Genomic DNA, 22,795 nt, shown 5'->3' on the forward strand with positions numbered 1-22,795 from the left:
ATGCAGGGTAGACCAAGTTTATGTCCTGGGGAAGGCAGATAAGAGTCCCCAGATTCACAGAAACACAGAGTTGCATGAGGATATAGGAGAGGGTAGCAATGAGCCAAACAAGAAGAAAAAGCAAAAGCATGCGGCCAAGTCTCCTGGGCAATAGCCATAGCTTACCAGTCCAGGCAGCTGGGGCGTAGTGTCTCCTGGCTGGCTCACCAAAAAATGTTGCCAGATTTGGCTGCCTATGTCCTTGGCTATGCTGCCAGAAAGAATTCAAGGGCACAGTACAGCATAGAGTAAGCAGATGGAAAGTTTATTAAGAATGCATGTGAGAGGACTTCCGGAGAAGATGGCGGCTTAGTAAGACGCGCGGGTCTTAGTTCCTCCTCCAGAAAAGCAACTAAAGAAACAGAAACAATACGAAACAGCTCCCGGAGTCACAACAGAGACCAAAAAGACACCGTACCCCATTCTGGAACAGCTGAACGGGCAGGGAGAATCTGCTGCGGTGAGATACCCGAGGGGCGCGCGTTTTCCCGGCCGGGGCGGCTGGCGACTGGGGTCCCCTCCACGCACGTGGCTCCCCGGTCTGACTGGGAACATTGGATAGCGGGGCCCTCCCGTCACGCTTGGCGTTTTGGGCCAGCTGGGCAATTAGGACCGGCACTCTCCCAAGCGGCGGCGGCCAGCGCCTCCACGCGCGGTTTCCCGGGCCGACTGCCGTGCAGACAGACGAGCGCCACCTACTGGGCAGGAAAAGAAAAACAGAGCCCAGAGATTTCACAGAAAAACCTTTCAACCAGCTGGGTCCCACACCCAGGGAAATCTGATCAAATGCCCAGACACCAGCAGAAAATAATGGATGACGCTCGGAAAATTGAAGATATGGCCCAGTCAAAGGAACAAACCAATAGTTCAAATGAGATACAGGAGCTGAGACAACTAATGCTGAATATACGAACAGAAATAGAAAAACTCTTCAAAAAGGAAATCAATAAATTGAGGGAGGACATGAAGAAGACATGGGCTGAACAAAAAGAAGAAATAGAAAATCTGAAAAAACAAATCACAGAACTTATGGGAGTGAAGGACAAAGAAGAAAAAATGGAAAAAACAATGGATACCTACAATGGTAGATCTAAAGAGACAGAAGCTACAGTTAGTGAACTGGAGGATGGAACATCTGAATTCCAAAAAGAAACAGAAACTATAGGGAAAAGAATGGAAAAACTTGAGCAGGGGATCAGGGAACTGAATGACAATATGAAGCGCACAAATATACGTGTTGTGGGTGTCCCAGAAGGAGAAGAGAAGGGAAAAGGAGGAGAAAAACTAATGGAAGAAATTATCACTGAAAATTTCCCAACTCTTATGAAAGACCTAAATTTGCAGATCCAAGAAGTGCAGCGCACCCCAAAGAGAATAGACCCAAATAGGTGTTCTCCAAGACACTTACTAGTTAGAATGTCAGAGGTCAAAGAGAAAGAGAGGATCTTGAAAGCAGCGAGAGAAAAACAATCTGTCACATACAAGGGAAACCCAATAAGACTATGTGTAGATTTCTCAGCAGAAACCATGGAAGCTAGAAGACAGTGGGATGATATATTTAAATTACTAAAAGAGAAAAACTGCCAACCAAGACTCCTATATCCAGCAAAATTGTCCTTCAAAAATGAAGGAGAAATTAAAACATTTATAGACAAAAAGTCACTGAGAGAATTTGTGACCAAGAGACCAGCTCTGCAAGAAATACTAAAGGGAGCACTAGAGTCAGATACGAAAAGACAGAAGAGAGAGGTATGGAGTAAAGTGTAGAAAGAAGGAAAATCAGATATGATATATATAATACAAAAGCCAAAATGGTAGAGGAAAATATTATCCAAACAGTAATAATACTAAAAGTTAATGGACTGAATTTCCCAATCAAAAGACATAGAATGGCAGAATGGATTACGACCCAGCAATACCACTGCTAGGTATCTACTCAAGGGACTTAAGGGCAAAGACACAGACGGACATTTGCACACCAGTGTTTATAGCAGCATTTTCTACAATTGCAAAGAGATGGAAACAGCCAAAATGTTCATCAACAGACGAGTGGCTAAACAAACTGTGGCATATACCTACGATGGAATATTATGCAGCTTTAAGACAGACTAAACTTATGAAGCATGTAATAACATGGATGGACCTAGAGAACATTATGCTGAGTGAGTCTAGCCCAAAACTAAAGGACAAATACTGTAAGGTCCCACTGATGTGAACCGACATTCGAGAATCAGCTTGGAATATATCATTGGTAATAGAGACCAGCAGGAGTTAGAAACAGGGTAAGATAATGGGTAATTGGAGCTGAAGGGATACAGACTGTGCAACAGGACTAGATACAAAAACTCAAAAATGGACAGCACAATAATACCTAAGTGTAATGTAACTAGGTTGGAACACTGAATGAAGCTGCACCTGAAATATGGTTTTTTGTTTGTTTGTTTGTGTGTTTGTATCTTTTGTTTTTGTTTTTTTCTTTTTCCTTTTTATATATATATATATTATTAGTATTATTATTTTAATTCTCTTCTCTATATTAACATTCTATATCTTTTTCTGCTGTTTTGCTAGTTCTTTTCCTAAATCGATGCAAATGTACTAAGAAATGATGATCATACATCTATGTGATGATACTAAGAATTACTGAGTGCATGTGTAGAATGGAATGATTTCTAAATGTTGTGTTAATTTCTTTTCTTTTTTTTGATTAATAAAAAAATTAAAAAAAAAAAAAGAATGCATGTGAGAGGACATGTGGACACTCTTGCGAGGAAAGAGGCGAGAGGCCCTAACATTGTGGAACAATCTGCTTTCATAGATTTTTGCTCCTTTTGTGTTTTTAATTAACTATTTTACTACCCTCCCCTTTTCCCTCATCTGTGATGCTTGATGGAAGATGACTCACTCAGGCTGGCCAGTCGGTTGGTTTCACTCTTCTTTGTAGATGACTTTACTCAAGTCGGGGTCATTTGGCCCCCAGGTGCTGCTTATTGCTAGTCTTCTCAGCGATATTTTTCTCTTTGAGGCCTGACCACTTCTTGAAAGTTGCCCTTTGCTTGTCCAGTCACCACTGTAATTCTAATCCTGCCTCAATAGAGAAACAGTATTTTCGGGAACTTGTATACCACAATCCCAAATGGTAGGCCCTTTTTACCCTGACATGAACATCTCTTTCCTTTCACCGTGACACTTTCAGGAAATGCTTAAGATATAGCCAGTATGGCTCACAGTTCTAGGCTACACGTTTGGGGTCAAGTATGTATGTTTCTCACAGCTGAAAACTCGGAGATGTTTCTAAAGATATGGGCAGGGATTTCCCTGAGCTCCTGGAGGTAAAGACTAGGTGCCAGTTCACAGGACTGACATGTTGAAGTGGGTTGAAGTGTTTCTTGGGTGCTTGCCATGGTTCCATCCCTTGTATCAAAGAAGATTAAAAAGATTGAAATTCAAAAAGATTAACATTGGGCTTAATCCTCTGTTTAGGTTCCCAGAGACGGAGGCTCATCCCAGCGTTGTCACTTGATACCTCCTCCCCAGTGAGGAAGCCCGCCCACGGTGCCGGGGTCCGCTGGGTGGATGGCCCCTTGCGAAGCACCCAGAGGGGCCTTGGGGAACCTTTTGAGATTAAAGTCTATGAAATTGATGATGTGGAGCGTCTGCAGCGGCGACGAGGTGGAAACAGCAAGGTGAGGCCAACTCCTTCCCACATGGTCCCTCAGGCAGGTGCCAGGGCAGTGAGCTGAGAAAGAAGGCTTAGAGCCAGAAAGACTTCCCGGGTGGGCATGTGGTATGGGCAGGGGGCAGTGACCTTTGGATCCAGGAGAAGGGCCATTGGAATCTTAGGAATTGTAAAACCTGGAAGATGATAAGCTTCTCACAGAGACTTTGGTGAGGTCCATGTTTCTCTGCCTGAAATGTCTTACAGGCTCAAAGGCAGGGGGACAGTGAGTTGTCTCAGGGACTTTTCTGACTCTGACTTGAGGTTTCATACCCCAAGGCCGATACACATTAGTCCAGGTTGGGACACCATTTGCTCTCCTTAAGGAAAGCCTGCAATACTCTTACCCCGTGATCAGGTAATGTGAGCTGGCTGGTCTGTCAAGGCATGAATTCAACTGAGGTGCCCTAGGTTCCTCCAGGCTTCCCTGTGACTGGCTCCTGTTTCATTGACCATAAATCCTGTTCTCTAGAACACAGTGAGTCCACTGGACTTGAGCTGAAGGTCCTTTTCTCCTTCACCCCATCTCCTCCTCTGTGTTCTAGGAGGTCATGTGCTTCAATGCAAAGCTGAAAATTCTGGAGCATCGCCAGCAGAGAATCGCTGAAGTCCGTGCCAAATATGAGTGGCTGATGAAGGAACTGGAGATGACTAAGCAGTATTTGATGCTGGATCCCAACAAATGGCTTAGTGAATGTAAGTCCCATGGCTGATTTCCATCATTGTGACTAAAGTGTTCACCAGCTAAGCAGATCTAACATATAACCAAGTGTTTGGTTTAGATAGAATTGTTTCTGAATCCGAGGGCAGAAAATGCCCATCAAATGGAGATTATCTCACTGTATGGGCAGTTTCATTCACCAGGGCTGGGTTGTGGAGGGGCCACGGGCAGCAAAGGGGTGGTGAGTATCATTCTTGCAAGATTATTTCTTGTGTGTCTCAGTCCAAAGCACCTGAAAATTAGATTTCCCCCACCCCCACCCCCGCATGTGACAGAAGATCACCCAGACATAAAGGCTGTATTGCAAATCTGCTCCCAGGCCACATGATTTTGTATTATGAAATCATGCTGCATATCTAGCCTAAAATAGACAAGAATTTATAGAGCTTTCAATTGGGTGGGATGTACAGTCCTAAAAAATCCTTAAAAAAAAAAAAACCTAGAAAGCAAGAAAAGCATTTTTGAGTGGAAAATGGCATAGACAGTATTATTTCCATCTAATAGAGAGCACAGGATGACAGCAGTAATCATCTAATAACAATTCAGAACAATTCTTTCTTTGAAAGATGGATTCAATTTGCCTCTTATTTATTTGCTCCTGACCATTCCATTTACCACAGAATAAAGCTTGAATCAGGTCCCAAGTGTTACAGCAATATGGAAACCAATGCTATGGAATAAAATACATTACTACCGTTAAAATCCCCTTCCACTCCCTTTCCTGTCTGGCACTGCCCCCCTCTCCTCGACCAGCTTCAGCCTCCCTATGCCTCCCTCTCCCCAAAAGTCCACGTGACCCCTGGCAGCCAGTGAGGAGAGCGTGGAAGGTCAAGTCTGAAGGCTTCGATTTCAGTTCCAAAGAAGCTGACTGTTAAAATATTGGTTAAAATGATACTGGGTGTAGAAGGAAGGACTGTGTCCTGCTGTTGACAACAGCATGTCTTCATACAGTTTATTTTCCACAAGAATGAGATACTAACATCCCTTGGAAACCTCCTTGGGGTTTTGTGAGGACCAGATGAATTAATGTGTGGGCAGAGCACTATTACCATTTTAGGACACATGCGCAGTTTTGAGTTGTAGCATTTGTGGTTTTGACCCCAGTCACAAAGACCAGGTTTGGAAAGTGGCTTTCCCACTTCCAGTTGCCATATCTTACATGAAAGCTTTGATTTCCATAACTGTAGACTGGGAAAAATATTGGTGCCTGTATCAGAGGGTTAGATAAGGACTCTTCTTCTCTATGTTTTTTTTTTTAACCCCCAATGGGCAGGCACCGGGAATCAAACCCGGGTCTTCAGTGGCAGGCGAGACTTCTCCCTGCTGAGCCACTGTGGCCCACCCATCTCCATGGTATTTTTATCAAAGCCACTGATGGGACAGACAAGACATGACCCTGGTGTGAATGGAACCTAACTTTTTCTCTCCCACCAGTGGATAGCCTTTTCCTTCTGCATGAATTCCAGGCACTTGACGATCCCAGGGGTGGGGATGTCCATTCAGACAGTTCCCCTTCTTTTTTATTTTCATTTAATTTTTACTTTTTTAGAACTGTGTACGCTCAAGGCAGACTTGAAAATTGTCTTCATTTACAAAGTCCCATTTTTTCCCTAAGATGGGAACAAACTTATGCATACAAGTACATATGTGTTCAGAAGCTTCTAGGAAACAGTCATTTCCTTCTCGTCTTTGTACGTGTCAGGAATCAGTGATTTTTTTTTTTTTTTAGCCTCAGGAAGAGAAAGAACAGAAAGCTAGGGGAAAGGGGAACACAAATTGTTTTTTAAAAATTGAATTAAAAATTAGAATGAGAAGCCCAGTGAAGGCTGCAGGCTGACTGTTCCCTTGGAGGTACGGGTTGTAGGCAGGGTCTCAGGGTAGAAATGGATGTACTGGGATTCATGTTTATTATTTTTCATAATATAATAAAAATTCTGTGTGGCCCAGTAACATAGACTGATATGGTTATGGCATGGTGTTTTGTTTGTTGACTATTAGGTCGGTGTGCAGGAGCACCTGGGTTTCCTCCCAGCTGGAGGCCCTGTTAACCGGTGCCACCGTGAGCACAGCACCTCTCTTCTTCAGATCTCGGTTAACTCATCTGTAAAAAGAAGTCAGATTCATTGACAATTCTTGTGTTTCTCCTAGCATGTTACAATTTTCAAATCCCATACATTATCTCCTTTTAACTTTATTCTTCATAGCAATTTAGAGTAGGTAGGTGTCTTAGTTTGCAGAGCTGCTGTACAAGTAACCATAAACTGGGTGGCTTAAAACAAATGTATCATCTCACAGTTCTGGGGGCCAGAAGTCTGGATTCAAGGTGTTGGCAGGGCCCTGCTTCCTCGGAAGGTTCTGGCAATGGCTTGCCAGCACTTTGTGGCATGACTCAGTCCCTGCCTCTGCCACATAGCTGCTGTCTCTGTTTCCTACTGAATATGTCCAAATTTCCTCTCCATATGAGGACACAGTCATATTCGATTAGGACCCACTCTGATCCATTTTTGGCTTCATCTTCATTAATAATATTTCCAAAGATCCCATTTCCAGACAGAATTCCCATTGTCGGGACCAGAGGTTAGGATCTGAGCACATGGTTTTGAAAGGGACACAATTCAATCCGTACAGTAAGGCAGGCAGGGTAGGAACTGTTAGTCCCAATTTACTGCTACAGAAACCAGACCCAGCTGGGTGTCGACACGTGCCTCCTGCCTTGGAGTCCAGAGCTCCCTGCAGTACCCCTGGCTTTGGTCATACCTGCCCTGCCCGTACCATCCCCCTGCAGCCCCCTCTCCCTGCCCTGACACCTCTGGGCTCAGTAAGGCATTTGGAGCCAGGATGGGTTGAAACCAACTCTTCACACTGTATAAACCTGAGCATTAGGGAGCATGGTGGCATCCGAGGTCTCAGCTTGTTTTCTGAGTTGAATGAATTATAAGCCTTAGTATAGATCTGCTCTAATGTCACCACACTTCCCAGACGGCCAGGGAGCCTGTGTAACTTGCACAAAGTGCTAAAAGAAAGGACCCTGCTTCTCAGCCTGCTTGGAGAGGCAAATGCATAAGGCTTATGAAGGAATGACCAGAGAGGAATGTATTTCCTTTAAGTAGGCAGAGGTACAAGTGTTGCTCGAGTGAGACCTAAAGGAATTCCCCTCACCGCAGCTTTAAGGCTTATTTATTTTACACTTCATAAAGAATAATGTTGGTGTTTTTAGAGTCTTTTTCAAATGTTATGAAGGAAATGGGTGAAGGTGGATGGAGATAGAATGTCACATTATTCCTCGTTGTATTCTCAATACAAATTAAATTTTTTTGTAAGATCAGTTTTATGTTTATAGAAAAATCAGGCAGAAAGTTTAGAGTTCCATGTACTCCCCACCCCATGCAAATTTCTCTAGCAACATTTTGCATTGGTGTGGTACCTTTGCTATAACTAATGATACAATATCATAATTATAACTGTAATCCATATTTATATTAAGATTCACTCTTTGGGTTGTACAGTCCTGTGGATATTTAAAATTCTTATTTTGGTAACCATATATACATTCGAAAGTTTCCCTTTTTTTACCACTTCGAAGTAGACTCCATGTGGTGTAAATTACATTCACGATGTGCCTTATCACTGGCACCCATTAACAAGCTCTTCCTTCACCCCAAACTGAACTTCTGAACCAATTCAGCTTTGACTCCCAATTCCCCACCCTCACTCCTGTATTCTAATTTCTGACTCTGAATTTCATACTCTAGATATTTCGTATACATAGAATCATAATATATATCCTTTGGTATCTGGCTGATTTCACTCCATGTGGTCAGTCTTCTAGGTTCATCCACATTGTAGCATTATCAGAACTTAATTCCTTTTTCTGGCTGAAGGATATTCCATCGTATGTGTGCGTAGTTTGTGCATCCATTCTTCCACTGGTAGACAGACACCTAAGTAGTTTCCACTTTTTGGCAGTTGTGAAAAATGCTGCTGTGAACATCAGAGTATAAGTATTTGCTCACATTCCTGTTTTCAGTTCTTTTGATTGTATTAACTATTAGTGGGACTACCAGATCATATGATATTTCTATATTTAACTCTCTGAGGAACTGCCACACTGTCTTCCATAGCAGCTGCAGCATTTTGCATTCCCACCAGCAATGAGTGAGCTTTATTTTTCCACATCCTAACAATTGTTGTTTTCAGGTTTTTAAGTAGTCATCAGTCTAGTGAGTGTGAGATGGTATCTTATTGTGCTTTTAATTTACATTCCACTGGTAGCTAATGATATTGAGCATCTTTAAAAGTACGTATTGGTCATTTGTGTATATAGATATAGATACATAGATATATAGATATATATCTTCTTTGGAGAAATGTCTACGCAAGTTCTTTGCCCATTTTTAAATTGGGTTGCTTATCTTTTTGTTGTTGGGTTATAGGAGTTCTTTATATATTCTGGAGATTTAACTCATATCAGATATATGGTTTCCAAATATTTTCTCCCATTCTGCAGTTTGTCTTTTCACTTTCGTGATAATGTTTCACACAAAAGTTTTAAATTTTGACAGTGTCCAATTTATCTGTTCTTTTCCCCCCCCACTTTTTTCTTTTTGGTATAAAATCTAAGAAACCATGCCAAAATCAAGGTCCTAAAGAAGTTTCCCTATGTTTTCTTCTAGGAATGTTATAGTATCAGTTCCCCTTATATTTAGGTCTTTGATCTATTTTGAGTTGATTTTTGTACGTTTTGTGAGATGTAGGGGTCCACAATCATTCTTTTCTTTCCCCCATTGAGTGGACTTGGCAGGCTTTGTCAGAAAATAGGTCATAGATATGAGGGTTATTTTTGAACTCTCAGTTCCGAGAGTCTATATGCCTTTCCTTCTGTCGGTGGATCACTGTAGCTTTGTAATAAGTTTTAAAATCTGAAGCATGATTCCTCCACCTTGTTTTGGCTATCTGGGTTCCCTTACTTTTCCACATGAATTTGATGAAGGGCTTTTCCATTTCTGCTAAGAAAGCTGTTGAAATTTCAGTTGGGATTGTGTTGAATATGTACACTGTTTGGGGTAGAACTGACATTTTAACAATGTTGAGTCTTCCAAACCATGAGCACCAACTTTCTTTCCATTTATTTAGGTCTTCTTTAATTTCTTTCTGTAATATTTTGTTGTTTTCCATGTATAAGGCCTTCATATTCTTTAGATTTATTCCTAGGTACTTGATTCTTTTAGTTGTTGTAAATGGAATTTTGTTCTCTTCCAGTTGTTCATTGCTGCTGTTTAAAAACAATATTGATTTTTAAGTGTTGGTCTTTGTTCTAATTTGCTCACTGCTGTAATGCAATATACCAGAAATGGAATGGCTTTTAAAAGAGGAATTTAATAACTTGCAATTTGACAGTTTTTAGGCTGTGAAAAATGTCCCAGTTAAAACAAATCTATAGAAATGCCCAATCAAAGGCATCCGGGGAAAAATACCTTGGTTCAAGAAGGCCGATGAAGTTCAGGGTTCCTCTCTCATCTGGAAAGACACAGGGTGAACACAGTCAGAGTTTCTCTCTCATCTAGAAAGGCACATGGTGAACACGGTTAGGGTTCCTCTCTTATCTGGAAGGGCATATGGCAAACATGGTGTCATCTGGTAGCTTCTTCTCCTGGCTTCCTGTTTCATGAAGCTCCCTGGGAGGCGTTTTCCTTCTTCATCTCTGGCTGGTGGACTCTGCTTCTCATGGCTATGTCATTCTGCTCCGCTCTCTCTGAATCACTCTCTTTCTCCAAAATGTTTCCTCTTTTATAGGACTCCAGAAACTAATCAAGATCCACCCAAATGGGTGGAGACATGTCGTCACCTGATCCAGTTTAACAACCACTCTTGATTGGGTTACATCTCCAGGTATATGATCTGATTACAGATTCAAACATACAGTATTGAATAGGGATTATTCTGCCTTTACGAAATGGGATTTTGATTAAAGCATGGCTTTTCTAGGGGACATACATCCTTTCAAACCAGCACAATCTTGTACCCTGCCATTTTTGCTGAATTCATTTATTAGCTCTAGGAACTTTGTTGTGGGTTTTCTAGGTTTTTTATATATTGGATCATGTCATCTACAAACAGAAAGAGTTTGACTTCTTCCTTTCCAATTTGTATGTCTTTTATACCTTTTTCTTGCCTAATTGTTCCTAGAACTTCCAGAACAACGTTGAATATCAGTGGTGACAGTGGGCAACCTGGGCTTATTCCTGATCTTAGAGGGAAAGTTTTCAGTCTTTCCCCATTGAGTATGATGCTAGCAGTAGGTTTTTCATATGTGTGCTTTATCAGGTTGAGGAAGTTTCTTTCTGTTCCTAGTGTTTCTGAGTGTTTTTATGAGGAAGTGGTGCTGGGTTTTGTCAAATGCATTCTGTCACTCAACTGAGATGATCATGTTTTTTTCCTTCATTCTGTAAATGTGGTATATTAATTAATTGATTTTCTTACACTGAACCACCCTTGTGTATCAGATGGGTAGGCTGAAGCTGGGAGTGGGTAGCCCCAGGCAGGGTGTCTGTGCCTGACACTGGCCCTGCTGACCTTGATTAACCATCCTTGTTCAAGGGCTCTTTCACTTTTTTTTTTTCTCTTTCCCCCTCTCTTCTTGATCTAGCCGGTCTCAAATTTCCCCTTAGAGAGTCTCACCCCTTAATTTTAAGGAGTGCTGAGGGACAGAGATAAATTTTCTGTAGCTGCTTCTGGGTTTTGGGGGGTGGGGTGTATAGACCCTGCCTGATAGGGCAGAGAACTTTCTGGCTATCTTATTTAAGTTGAGGAAAGGAATCTGGAGGGGCTAGTGGTGTAGGTGAACATTTTCCCATCAGCATGGGTTTGGTGTGAAAGGCTTCTAGTCTGGAAGAAATAAACTTGATGAGAAGCTTAAAAATGCAAGGACTGATTAATACCAAGGGGAGGATAGAAGTGAGCGGGCCTAAGAGATGCATTAGCCACGCGAGGCTGGGGAGGAGGGAAGGAAATTACCGTATTTTAGGTTTAAGAGTGAATTCTATCTGGGAGGCTTGTTTCTGCTTGACTGGGGAATAAGAGGGGTGGGGGGTGCTTGTGGCAAGTTAAGGGATGTAGGAATGAGGTTTAGAAGGGACTTAATTGATTTGGGTGCAGCTTTGGCTGCTGTGTTGGCCCAGTTCTTACTTTGAGAGATGTTAGTATTATTTAGTATATTTCTTTGATGGCCAGGGCAATGAATTACTATCTTTGTTGGTAAAGGCACAGCACTTAAGAGATTATTTCTTGAGAAATGTATTTGAGAGAAAGCTTCGTTTTTTTCCCTTTTTCCCCTCCACTGCTGTGCAAGCATGGACGACTAGGAAGAAGAGCTCAAGTGAGGATAATTAGTCTTGTCTTCTGAGCTAAAGTTCCTGGGGGTGGAGCTTTGGCTTATTAAATTAGGACCTCTGATTGCTTAAGAGAATAGAAGGAGTTCCCCAGGTAGGGAAGTTTATAGTTTTAGAATATATATAAGCATCATTTACATGTTGCTGTATGGAGTAATGCTGACTTTCAGAGCTGGAGAACTTTAATTTTGAGTTTTGGATGTTATACAGATACTTAAAGTCCTAGGGAATTACTAGATTACCCAAAAGTAAAAAAAAAATTCAGAATTTAGAAATAACAACAGTTAAAGTTGAGGAGTAAAAGTGATTTTTAAGAGCTTTAAGAGCTTACGCTTTAATTTTTAATATTTTCTAAGTATTTTTAAGTGAGTTTACTTTTAGAAGTGAAAACATTTGACAGTTGTTTTTATTAGGGTTATTAACTACAAACTATGGTAGAAGTTGTTTTCTATTTTACACATTTACTTGGCTTATGTTAATAGGCAGAACATCATTTGTCTACTTGCCTTGTTTTTCCTTGAAAGTTTTATTTGTTGAAGATGAGGTTTTGACTTATAGCTGACCATCTGTACATTTAGAGATGCTTTAGAGTAAAGTGGTGTGACTAGATAAGTAAATTTGGTTATCATATAGGTCAGTGTTAAGATAGAAACGATTTATAAATATATGAATAACGTTGCACCCATGCTAATTTCGCTAACAGAAGGATAGAAAATTCATTTTAATTATTGTAATATTTGTTGAAGAATTTTTAATGTAAAATATGTTAAAAGTATTTTAGCATTTCACTTTTACAAGCAAGAGAACAAATCCTTTATATATGCCTTTAAGGGTGAGAAGACTTGTTTTTGAAATAAAGGATGATAAGGTCAACATAAACATTAATAAGGATATTATTCTGATGTAAAATTTTTATCATTTAGGCAGAGTATGGCTAAGAAAAACTATGACTTTTCATTAAGAGCCATTTAACAGAGCAACACCGACTATGACAGAATTCATTTTTATAAACTTTTTGTAGTTACCAGTGACTATAAACAAAACCTATGTTTTAAAAACTTTCTACAGGGTGTGGGCCATGGTGGCTCAGCAGGCAGAGTTCTTGCCTGCCATGTCGGATACCCGGGTTCAGTTCCCAGTGCCTGGCCATGTAAAAAAAAAAACTTTCTACAACTTTCCACATCCATCTAAGGTTTAAACCACCTGTAATATTCTGTATTCACTTAGGGCTTGTTATCAGTAATGACTATAAAATTTACTTTCTTACACCTTTTTTGTGACTTTTCATAACCATATAAGTTCAGTTAGCAATGATTACAACAAACAAAATTCATGTATATTAGGAGTATGTTAATTTACAAAAGTTAACATATTGCAAGACTGTCCTTTGAGGCAGTTGGAGGCCAATAATATGTTCTGCTGCTCAAGTATTTTTAAAGATATAGGGATTGCTTTGAAAATTTTTGGGCAAACTGTTTAAGTGAGTAAAGTGGGAATTTTATTTAGTCTTTGCCATTTGAAAGCAAATAGGATGAAGGAAGGATACAAAGATGAGTTTTTAAGATTTAGGACTGAAAACTTGAATGTAGTTAGGGGTTATTCCTGGACTAGCCTCAGGATGCCTTTATTTTCTATAGATGGGTTTATTTGCCTAAGGATTTCCTTTGGGATGCCAAGAGGCTTTAATTTAGTAGGGGCCTCAGGCAAACAAGGGGTAAACACTAGGCAGTTTACTATTTAGGGCAGCCCCCAAGGAGTGAAGCTCTCTCCCTTGAAAGAGGTGGAACATCGAGGGATAATGAGAAATTGATGGGATACTAGAATGTCTTTAAGCTTGAGTTTTGAGTTTACTGTCAACTTCTATAACGAGGCAAGTCCAAGTGGAGGTAGCTCAGAGTGACAGTTTAGGAAAAGTGGCTCCAGTGTTAAGAAATTAACAATCTCACCTGCTCTGTCGCATGACACCTGGGGCTCCTTTCGGTTGGTCAGGTGTGAAGTCAGCTGCGCCACGTGCAGCCTCAGGCACTTCAGTCTTCTTCACCTGCTGCCAGCAGGGCTCCAGGACTGTCCTTCCCACTCACACCCCCCACAGGAGACAGCGCAGCTTCCTGGGCCCAGAACCCGTATTGGTGGCACTTGGGAAAAGTCCTCGTGGGTCCTGAGGTCGAGGGTTGTTTCAAGGTTTCTGGCACCCTCTCTGCCAGGGGCCCCCTGACGCACTGTGGAAGCCCTGGAGGCTTGGAGCCAGGATCGGGGTGACCTCCAGCAGGCAGGGCACTGTTAATAGTGGCTGCACCAAGCTGAGCCTGTTCTCTGGTCTTTGCTTAGCTCTCTTTGTCGTCTCCTCGTTGGCCTTGTCGCGATTGTTGAAGACAGAAAAGGCAGTTCTTAATAAGTCATTAGCAGGAATAAAGTAGTGTAACTGATAAGTGAATCTGGTTATTATACCAAATAACCGTGAGGTCCTCGGAGAACTTATGCAGCTTTCTCTGAATGTCAGGAGTAGAATACCTGGTGAAATGGGCGCCCAGCCAAACCTGACCTTCTCAGGAATTCGGACTTACATTCATCTACTTCTTTGGGCTTCTACCAACCTCCTCTGGAGCAGAGCCGGGTTTTCCTCTTTCTGAGTGATTTCCCTTAGTTCATTACAAATAACTGGCTTGGTGGCACATTTTCTCATGCCTGTTAGTAAATAAGTACTTTCTCCTCTAATGTAAATGGAGACATAGGCATGATACAAATGACAAGTTTTTTTAAGGCCCTTGTCTTGATAGAGAGTTGTAAATATCTGGGCATGGGGAATTTCTGACTATTTCCCTGTTTTTTTACAAACTGGAGGATGGCATTGTAATTGAGAGTCCCATGGAGGCTTTGCTTACCCTTTTTTTTTTTTGAAAAATAATCCTTTATGTTTCTGTGGGGTTTGAGTAATAATTTCCCCCCTTTCATTGTTTATTTTAGTTATTTGTGCCTTTTTTTTCTTTATCAGTCTAGCTAAGGGTTTGTCAGTTTTGTTACTGTTACCATATATGTTCTGGTACCCTCCACCCACCTTTTGTTGTTCTTTAAGTTTTTATACAGCATGTCCAATACCATATATTTTTCATTATTTTTTTATGTCTGCATTTTAGATCCTATAAGAAGAAAAAAAGTAAATTATACAACATCATAGTACCAACATTTATAATTACTCATGTGATTATCAGAGATCTTTATTCTGCTTCCGTGGATTGTCTAGTGTCCCTTCCTTTCAATCTGAAGAACTTGGTTTTAGTATTTCTTATAGGGGAGGTCTACTGATCTACTGATGATCTCCCTCAGCTTTTATTTATCTGAGAATGTCTTAATCGTTCCCTCATTTTTTTTAAATTATTTTTTTCCTCCCTTATTTTTGAAAGACAGTTTCACCATATAATTCTTGCTTAGCAACTGTTTTCTTTCCACACTTATAAATATTTGACCCCACAGCCTTCTTGCCTCCATAGTTTCTGATGAGAAACTGGCACTTGATCGTATTGGGACCCCCTTGTATATGATGTTGTTTCTCTCTTGCAGCTTTCAGGATTCTCTCTTTGGCATTCAACAGTTTATGTATCCGAGAATGTTTCTCAGGTTCATGGAACTTCTTCAATGGGTACATTCATGTTTTTAAATTTTGGAAGCTTTCTCCCATTATTATTTCTTGGAATATTCCTTGTTCCCTTTTCTCTCTTTCTGGAACTCTTATATGTAGGTATTCCTGATGGTGTCCACAGGTCTCTTAGGTTCTGTTCACTTTTCTTCATTCTTTTTTTATTTCTCGGCAGAATCATTTCAATTTTATTAGCTTTAGAATTATTGATTTTTTTCTTCCAACTGCAATCTGATGTTGAATGTCTCTGGGGAATTTTTTACTTCAGTTATTGTGGTCTTCAGCTCCAGTATTTATGTGTTCCTTTTTAGAACGTCTTTCTCTGAGATTTTCATTTTGTTCATGTAGTGTTTTCCTACATGTTTTCTTTTAGCTCTTTAAGCCTATAAGATCATTTTTAAAGAAGTCTTTGTCTGGTATATCCAAAGCCTGGTTTTCTTCACTGATGGTTTCTGGGCTTTTGAATGGCCATCATCTCCTGTCTCTTTCTCTTGTAATCTTTTGTTGCATAATGTACTTTTTACTATTTTAACCTATTAACCCTGGAATTTGGTCTCTGAGTTGTCTGTTCCTTGAATGCCAAGAGCTAACAAAAACATATATACCAATGTGATAAATACCTTTCACAGTCTGCAGATTAGCTCTGTTTTGACTGCTGCTCTCCTTCAGAGTTCCCCCTGTTTTCAAGAACCTGAATGACTCCTCTTCTCCCTATAAAACAGACTTGACCACCTTTCTGGGTACTGTGATGGTGATCTTTTGTCCCAGGCTATTTCTATTTGCTTGATTGTTCCATTGATTTAGCTGTCAGCTAGCTGCTTCTGTCTGCAGGATAAGCTCTGAAGCAGACAGCTAGAGATGAGTTTCCTGGTTTAGTCTTCCAGGCTGCTACCAGACAGACTGGCACCAACATATAAGGTTGTTCTGCTCCCTTCAGAGCAAGGCCAGGGACCCACAATGAAAGCACTGGCTTGGCTCCACATAAGGCCAGGGAGGTTATAATGGAGAAGTCTGCAAAGGCATTACAAGCTTTTTCTACCATTTTTAAGTTGCCTTTTTCTTAATTCAGTACTCACCTAATTACTGCAACACTAACTGTTTTGCCCAGTTTGTTTGTTCATAGATTCTACAGGGAATGGAACCCTAGAGCATCTCATGCTGCCAGTGTTAAAATATAAAGGATCTCAAATTAGAATTAGGGCCATATAATTAACTAGCAAGCAGTGTTCTATTCTCAACTTGTGTGAGGTCTATCAGGCAGGAGGAAGCATCAGTGCTGCTTAAGGCAGGCAAAAATGAGACCTACAATAAAAAGGGGCAAATGGAGGTGTGAGCCCTGCCATCTGGACGAAGCGTTCAGGTGATGATTCTTTCCCTTCTTGTTCTGAGTCTCCATCGGCCTTATTCTTTTTTGCAGTTGACTTGGAACAGGTTTTGGAGCTGGATTCCCTGGAGTACCTGGAAGCCCTTGAGTGCGTGACCGAGCGCCTGGAGAGCCGCGTCAACTTCTGCAAGGCTCACCTCATGATGATCACCTGCTTTGACATCACCTCCAGGCGCCGATAGAAATTCGAGCCCCTGTCCTAGCCAGTGCCCCTCACTGCCCAGGACTTCACAGAGACGGTCCCACTCCCCCAGGCCCTCTGTGTTGGCGACAAAGACGATAGGATGAGGATGAAGGTTGGTGGCAAGTCTGGACTGAGCGTTGAGCGAAAGGCGTTTTTTTCTTTTGTTTTCTGTAGGAAAGGTGCAAACACCAAACACACATGGAAGGAGAAAGTGATGGGAAGCCCAAAGGATGTCGAAGCCCCATGAGACTGAAAAAGCACTTTGAGGAACTTTAAAGAACTTACTTGTACATAAGAACTGCTAGCAGAAGAGACCTCACTCTTTTCTTACTTTTGTGAGAAAGGGAGAGGGTGGATGTAGGATTGTTGTGGGAAGCTGAAACAAAACAATGAGAAATTACCCAGAATAACTGATTAAGTGCCTTTCAAATCTTTATTATCCAAACATTTATGTTCATACTTTCTTGTGTACAGATGGTGCTAGTCAAGATTAAACAACAACAAGAAATCACATTTTTGAAATGTATTTACAGCTCGTTTTCACTTGGTGTTTTATCCTATTTCTGACTTGCTATTTCTAAGTAACTTGTATTTGTAGAGATATTTCCTAATCAGTACTGCATATGAATAAATGTTAACTGTCTTTTATGGTTATTCTGGTAAGGCCACTCAAACAGGACATCAAGACATCAGCACAAGCCAGTGTTTCCAAAGAAGATTTTGCATAGCAGGCAATGCTGGAAAAAGCCTCTCAGAGCAAGTTCAGCAGGCAGACTCAAAAAGCCAGCCATGGAACAGGTGCCCTCGAGCTTTAGAGAGGAAAGAGGAGATGGGGGCTTGCATAAGGAAGAAGGAACCCGTTGTGATCAGGGCTCTCCATTTTCCTTCTAGGTGGGTGATGTCTGTGCCATACACTGTTCCCTCTCCAAGCCCTGATACACATACTGGTTCCTTGACCCACAACTCCAGGATTTCGATGGCCTTCCCAAAAGTTTCCCTATTACTTTTATCCCAAAGACTCTGGACTGAATGAATTCAACAGAGCCATATTTTTTGTTTTCAGAAAGTTTTGTGAATTCAGTAAATCATAGAATCTTCCCCAGTTTAGAGACCTTCTCAGACTTATATGTGCTCAGATACTCCATCCGTGTTGGATTAGGACAAGAAAGGATCTTGGGGTTACAAATAGGAATATACTTTTCTGTTGTGCAGAATACTGCTTAAAAAGCAAGAAGTTCAGTTTTCCCATACCCTAAAGCCTCCATACCAAGTAGGAGTAAAGTTTATCCTTTCCATCTTGGCATCTGAAGGCAGAGAGAGGTTTCTTCTCCACACATGACACCCTAAGTAGGCAGAGTGACTTGGAGCAGAGTTTAACGAATGAATGTGGACATGCAGGTCTTCGCTCCCAAGAATTTAGGGCAACATTCTCAAATTAAGATGTTCATTCCTTCAACGATTCCCAGAGAGATTATCATCCCCGTGCTAGTGGGTAAAGACCAAGGCACAGAGTGGGCAAGGGACTTGCCAATGACAGCTGGGGACCTATCGCATCAGAATCCCGGAGTCTTCCTGTCTTCCAGGTCGGTGCCAGGGCTCCCTCCAAGAGCTGGTGTCAGACTTCCATCTGGCAAAGGTGCTCTGCTTTTGTACATAAGTACTGTTCCATTTTTGCCCTCCGATGCAATATATTTTTCATGAGCCAAGTTCCAGGCTAGGCAGTCTCTGCCAACCAACTGCTCAGCCCCAGCTGCTCCCCAAGGAAGGAGAATTTGAATTCCATTTTCAGTGTACCTCTGAGTATCTGTATCATAGCGCATCAGGCTAAACACCCAGCAGGGCTCAGCAAACTCAGTAAATAGGTACTGGAGTCCCACGAGCATCCCGTGGACCTGACCTCTTAGTAGTCACAGCAGGACCAAGACTGCTCTGTGAGCTCAGTTGTGTTGGAAGTTAGCCCTGTAGAACGTAAGCTAGCTCCGTGAGCACAAGTCCCGATTGGCACATTCTATAAGAGTCTGTTCACGTGCCAAAGTGCACACAGAAAATATCCCAAATCTGCTGGGTGAAGGGGCCAATTATAGCGCAGGGTTACTCAGAAGGGATCATCTGTCATATCCCCCAAATTTAACCTGTGTGTCACCTTGGTAAGCAGAGCATCCTCCGGCCCCTAAACTCTGTCCCCGTCTGCAGGACATTCACCTAGCTCTGGGAACCCTCTCAGTTTCATCTTGCAGTGCTTCTGTGAATGGACTTGCCCAACTGTAACATCTTGAAAGCTTCTGGACCCCAAGGAATGCCAATCATCTGAGTTTTTGCTAACTGGCATCCCTTTTGGTTGCTGGTATGAAAGATACTGTTTCAAGTAAAGCCTTTAATTTGTGGGGTTTTCCTGATATTTTCTAAGGTGAGTATTCCAGTTCTTGCTGGAAACAAATCCACTTGATCAATAGTTTGTTTCATTTTGCTCTTGCCACTCATCTCTCTAGCCCTCGTGCTGTACCGTACCTTTATCAGGCCAACCTCTGAGCCTTAGGGGTCTTTCCCAGAGTGAGACTAAGTAAAGAAATTGACTGATTTAAAATCTAAATCACAGGGACCTCTCCTAGGGGAGTGGTCTTCAGTTTGCCTATTGCCTAAACTTACTTTTAGACATTTATAACAACTTTATAAGAAACCAAAAGGCTCGAATGCAACCAAGCGTTACCTTACCAAGTCAGGTTGCCTCCCCAAGCTCCCATGTACTGCTGCTCATGGAACAACCTCTCAGCGTTCTGTAGTTATGGTTTAGGACAACATTGCATGTACAGTGTCCATTCTGGATTTTTCTTCTTTTTGACCTAAATAAGATGCAAATATCTTAATTTACCGTCCACTAATAAATGCTGGAGAAATAATGAATTTTAAGCTATTATATATGCTTGTTCCTGCCTCTGCCTATAAATTGACTATATAGAGATGATAATCTTTAGGCAAAAAGTAAAGCAGCCATCGGCTAATGCTTCAAAGGATGACTGGCATAAGATGGTCCCAGATCTTCTTTTGGTTTTGGGGATAGATAACCCAGGAAGGCAAAGGGCATGACACAGGCCCGTCTCTACTGCATTATTCAAAAATGAAAGGACAAGAACAATGCTTACTGACATTTGAAATTTAGCTGTCTAAGCCCTAATTCCTTGTCTGAAATCTAACCACTCTCCCCTCCCCAAATAGTTTAGTTTGAGGTAGGCACATTAGCAGCAGAGGAAAACTAAGATCCACAAAAAGGAAATAGTAATATTGTTTGCCTGGGAATAAATCCATATTGCATTCCCTGATGGTGTTTCACGCTGACAGAGAGCAATAGTTTGCTTTATCCTGGGCTTTCAATCCCCACCTGATAGCTGCAACTTTTCATCTTCTTGTCCTTGAGTTCTCCTCACACCCTGGGGAAAAGCTGCCTCTCACTTCAATCTCTTCCCGATTTGAAATCAGAACACTCCCCTGTTGTTTTATCTCCGGTTGCTATGCCAAGCACGGAGAACTTGAGATGCAAATGTAGAGGTTGTTCCTGTATTGACACAGGTGGGAATCATACAAGGAGCCCCACAAGGAGGGGAAGTGTGGGTTTCCCTACAGTAGAATCTCGGTGAAAAACCCTGCACCCAACTTGAAGAATTCGACAGGCAGGAATCTGGCCCAGCTTGTCGTATAAATTCACCCTAAACTTCAGGTCCACTGTGTTCCTGCAAGGTGGTAGTATTTATGGTCACATCTAATACAGAGTCGTGGTTCAAAAGGTATTACATACACACACACACACACACACACACACACACACACACACACACAGCCCTCATGGTTGCTGCTCCAATTTCTGATCAAGCGTTGAACAAGAAATGCAACTGTGCCACTTGGGTGTGTATCTTATGTCCTTATAAACCAGACTTTTGGGGCTTCGATTCTAATGCTCATCATTCATTTTGGTTAAGCCATAAGCCCTCACAGGTGTTACTATTTGAAATCAGCTGTGTGATCTTGACTTCTTGGGATAAAAGGCAGGGCTGGTAAAAGCCCCATCCATCTGTTATACGCAAACACAGTCGCCTGTGTTGTTGCCCGTCATTGATGTGTACCCGAGGCCACTCAATAGCGATGTAGTAAATGCACTTATGATCTTTAGTCCAGAAAAGATTTTACAGTCTTCTACAAGAAATGACTAAAGATGAGTTCATTTCACAATTGAAACAGAAAAATTCATGGATTTACTTTCTTCCCTGTTGGAATATTAGCCTCCTCTTCAAGCATATACAGAAAGTTTTCCAAAATTTTAAGGGCAATAAATTTTAAACCCTGAAACTATGCCAATAATAAACAAGCTTAACGTCATGCTCACCACTACTTGTGCTGAATAAACTGCCGACTGCCGACTCTCAATGTCCCTGGGTCTCCCCACCTGTGGCAGGCCAGTTCCCACCCTTGCTAGGAACACTTTACTCTGCCACCCCTGAGAGCTACGGCCTGAAGAGAAGGCCAGGCATCCCTGCTCTTCTCTGTGCCACACAAAGCCAAGGTTGCATTTCACTGGCACTGCCAGTAACTGGGTTCAGTTTTTGAGGGGTGGGGAGTACCAGGTGGTAGAAATAAACTGGGTTTTGTTTTGTTTACTGATCTTTTTAATCATCTCTTTCTCCCCCTCCAGCAAATAAATACGTCAACATTTGTGGGTGAAAACTCATAAGTTGTGTCACTTTATCTCCCTGACAAAATCCATATTTTAAGTTAGTAACTGTTCATTTCCAGATAAAAGCATAAATCCAATCCAATACATCTCTTGCATGTTAAGCTCATCTCAGAAAACAAACCAATAACTCTTCAGTTCATAGAAGCTAATTTATCCATCCTTAAAAAAGACATTCTACTTTTCGGTGGGCCTACTCAGAAACTGAGATGATGTGATAGTATTGGACACACAGTGGTGCTTGAGGCAATATCAAGCCTTTATTGCATATAATTAATCTAGTTGTTCCCAATGGCCCCTTGTGTTGGAGGACTGAAATACAGGCACCACCCATCTAGTTTACGTATACATAGAAATTGCCTTCAAAGATAAAAATGGCTCATTCCTACATGCCCCATATGGCTAAGACCCCACATTGTCATACATAATTTTTGAAGAAGCTATAATTTATTTGTAAGCTCAGGATGTTGTTTTAGAGTGTTGCTTGTCTTTTATAATGTATTTACACATCTTGGTTGGAAAAGCTATCCAAGTGCTATGCAGCAAAGTATAAGTTTGGTGGATCTCTCTGCAGATATGTCTCCCCCTGTGGAGGACTAGTGGAGACCCGAGCTGGGTGGGGTGGGGGGAATAAATAAACCAGGAGAACAGGAATTAGGGTCCAGTCCCCTCAAAGTTTGGGGGCCAGTTCGAAGTCTAAGCTGAGTCTGCAGTAAGCGCCTGAGGGGCGCAGAGCCCGTCCTTTTGAATTTGATGAATCTGAACTTGGAAATCGGCCTCTACCAGCCAGGGTGGAAGCAGAGTCAGCCTCTTCCAACAGTTAACACTAAACTTCCAAGAAAAGGCTGACTATATTAGGTTTCTGCATTTCCCCAAACCCCCATCCCACCCTCCAGTGCTTCTCAAGGGGGTCTGGGAAAGCAGCTAGAGCTTCTTACCTTGAATTTATATAGTACCCGTTTTTCCTGGAGAAACCAAAGCACTTTAGTGAGCCTTACCCCTGTTAA

The 22,795-nt window shown here is 41.6% G+C and overlaps 1 protein-coding gene across 4 annotated transcripts in view; it reads left to right on the plus strand.

Annotated features, from left to right (window-relative positions):
• Nucleotides 1–21,431, plus strand: part of KIF26B (kinesin family member 26B) — a 539,881-nt gene extending 518,450 nt beyond the window's left edge. For all 4 annotated transcript variants that reach the window (XM_077168521.1, XM_077168522.1, XM_077168524.1 and 1 more), the window contains 3 exons: nt 3,523–3,725; nt 4,303–4,453; nt 16,918–21,431. In XM_077168521.1, the coding sequence (XP_077024636.1) occupies nt 3,523–3,725; nt 4,303–4,453; nt 16,918–17,066 (503 nt within the window). In that variant the 3' untranslated portion in view covers nt 17,067–21,431. The remainder of the gene's footprint in view (nt 1–3,522; nt 3,726–4,302; nt 4,454–16,917) is intronic.
• The last annotated feature ends 1,364 nt before the right edge of the window (nt 21,432–22,795 follow it).

The sequence above is a fragment of the Tamandua tetradactyla genome, chromosome 7 (genome assembly GCF_023851605.1).
Source record: "Tamandua tetradactyla isolate mTamTet1 chromosome 7, mTamTet1.pri, whole genome shotgun sequence".
NCBI lineage: Eukaryota > Metazoa > Chordata > Mammalia > Pilosa > Myrmecophagidae > Tamandua > Tamandua tetradactyla.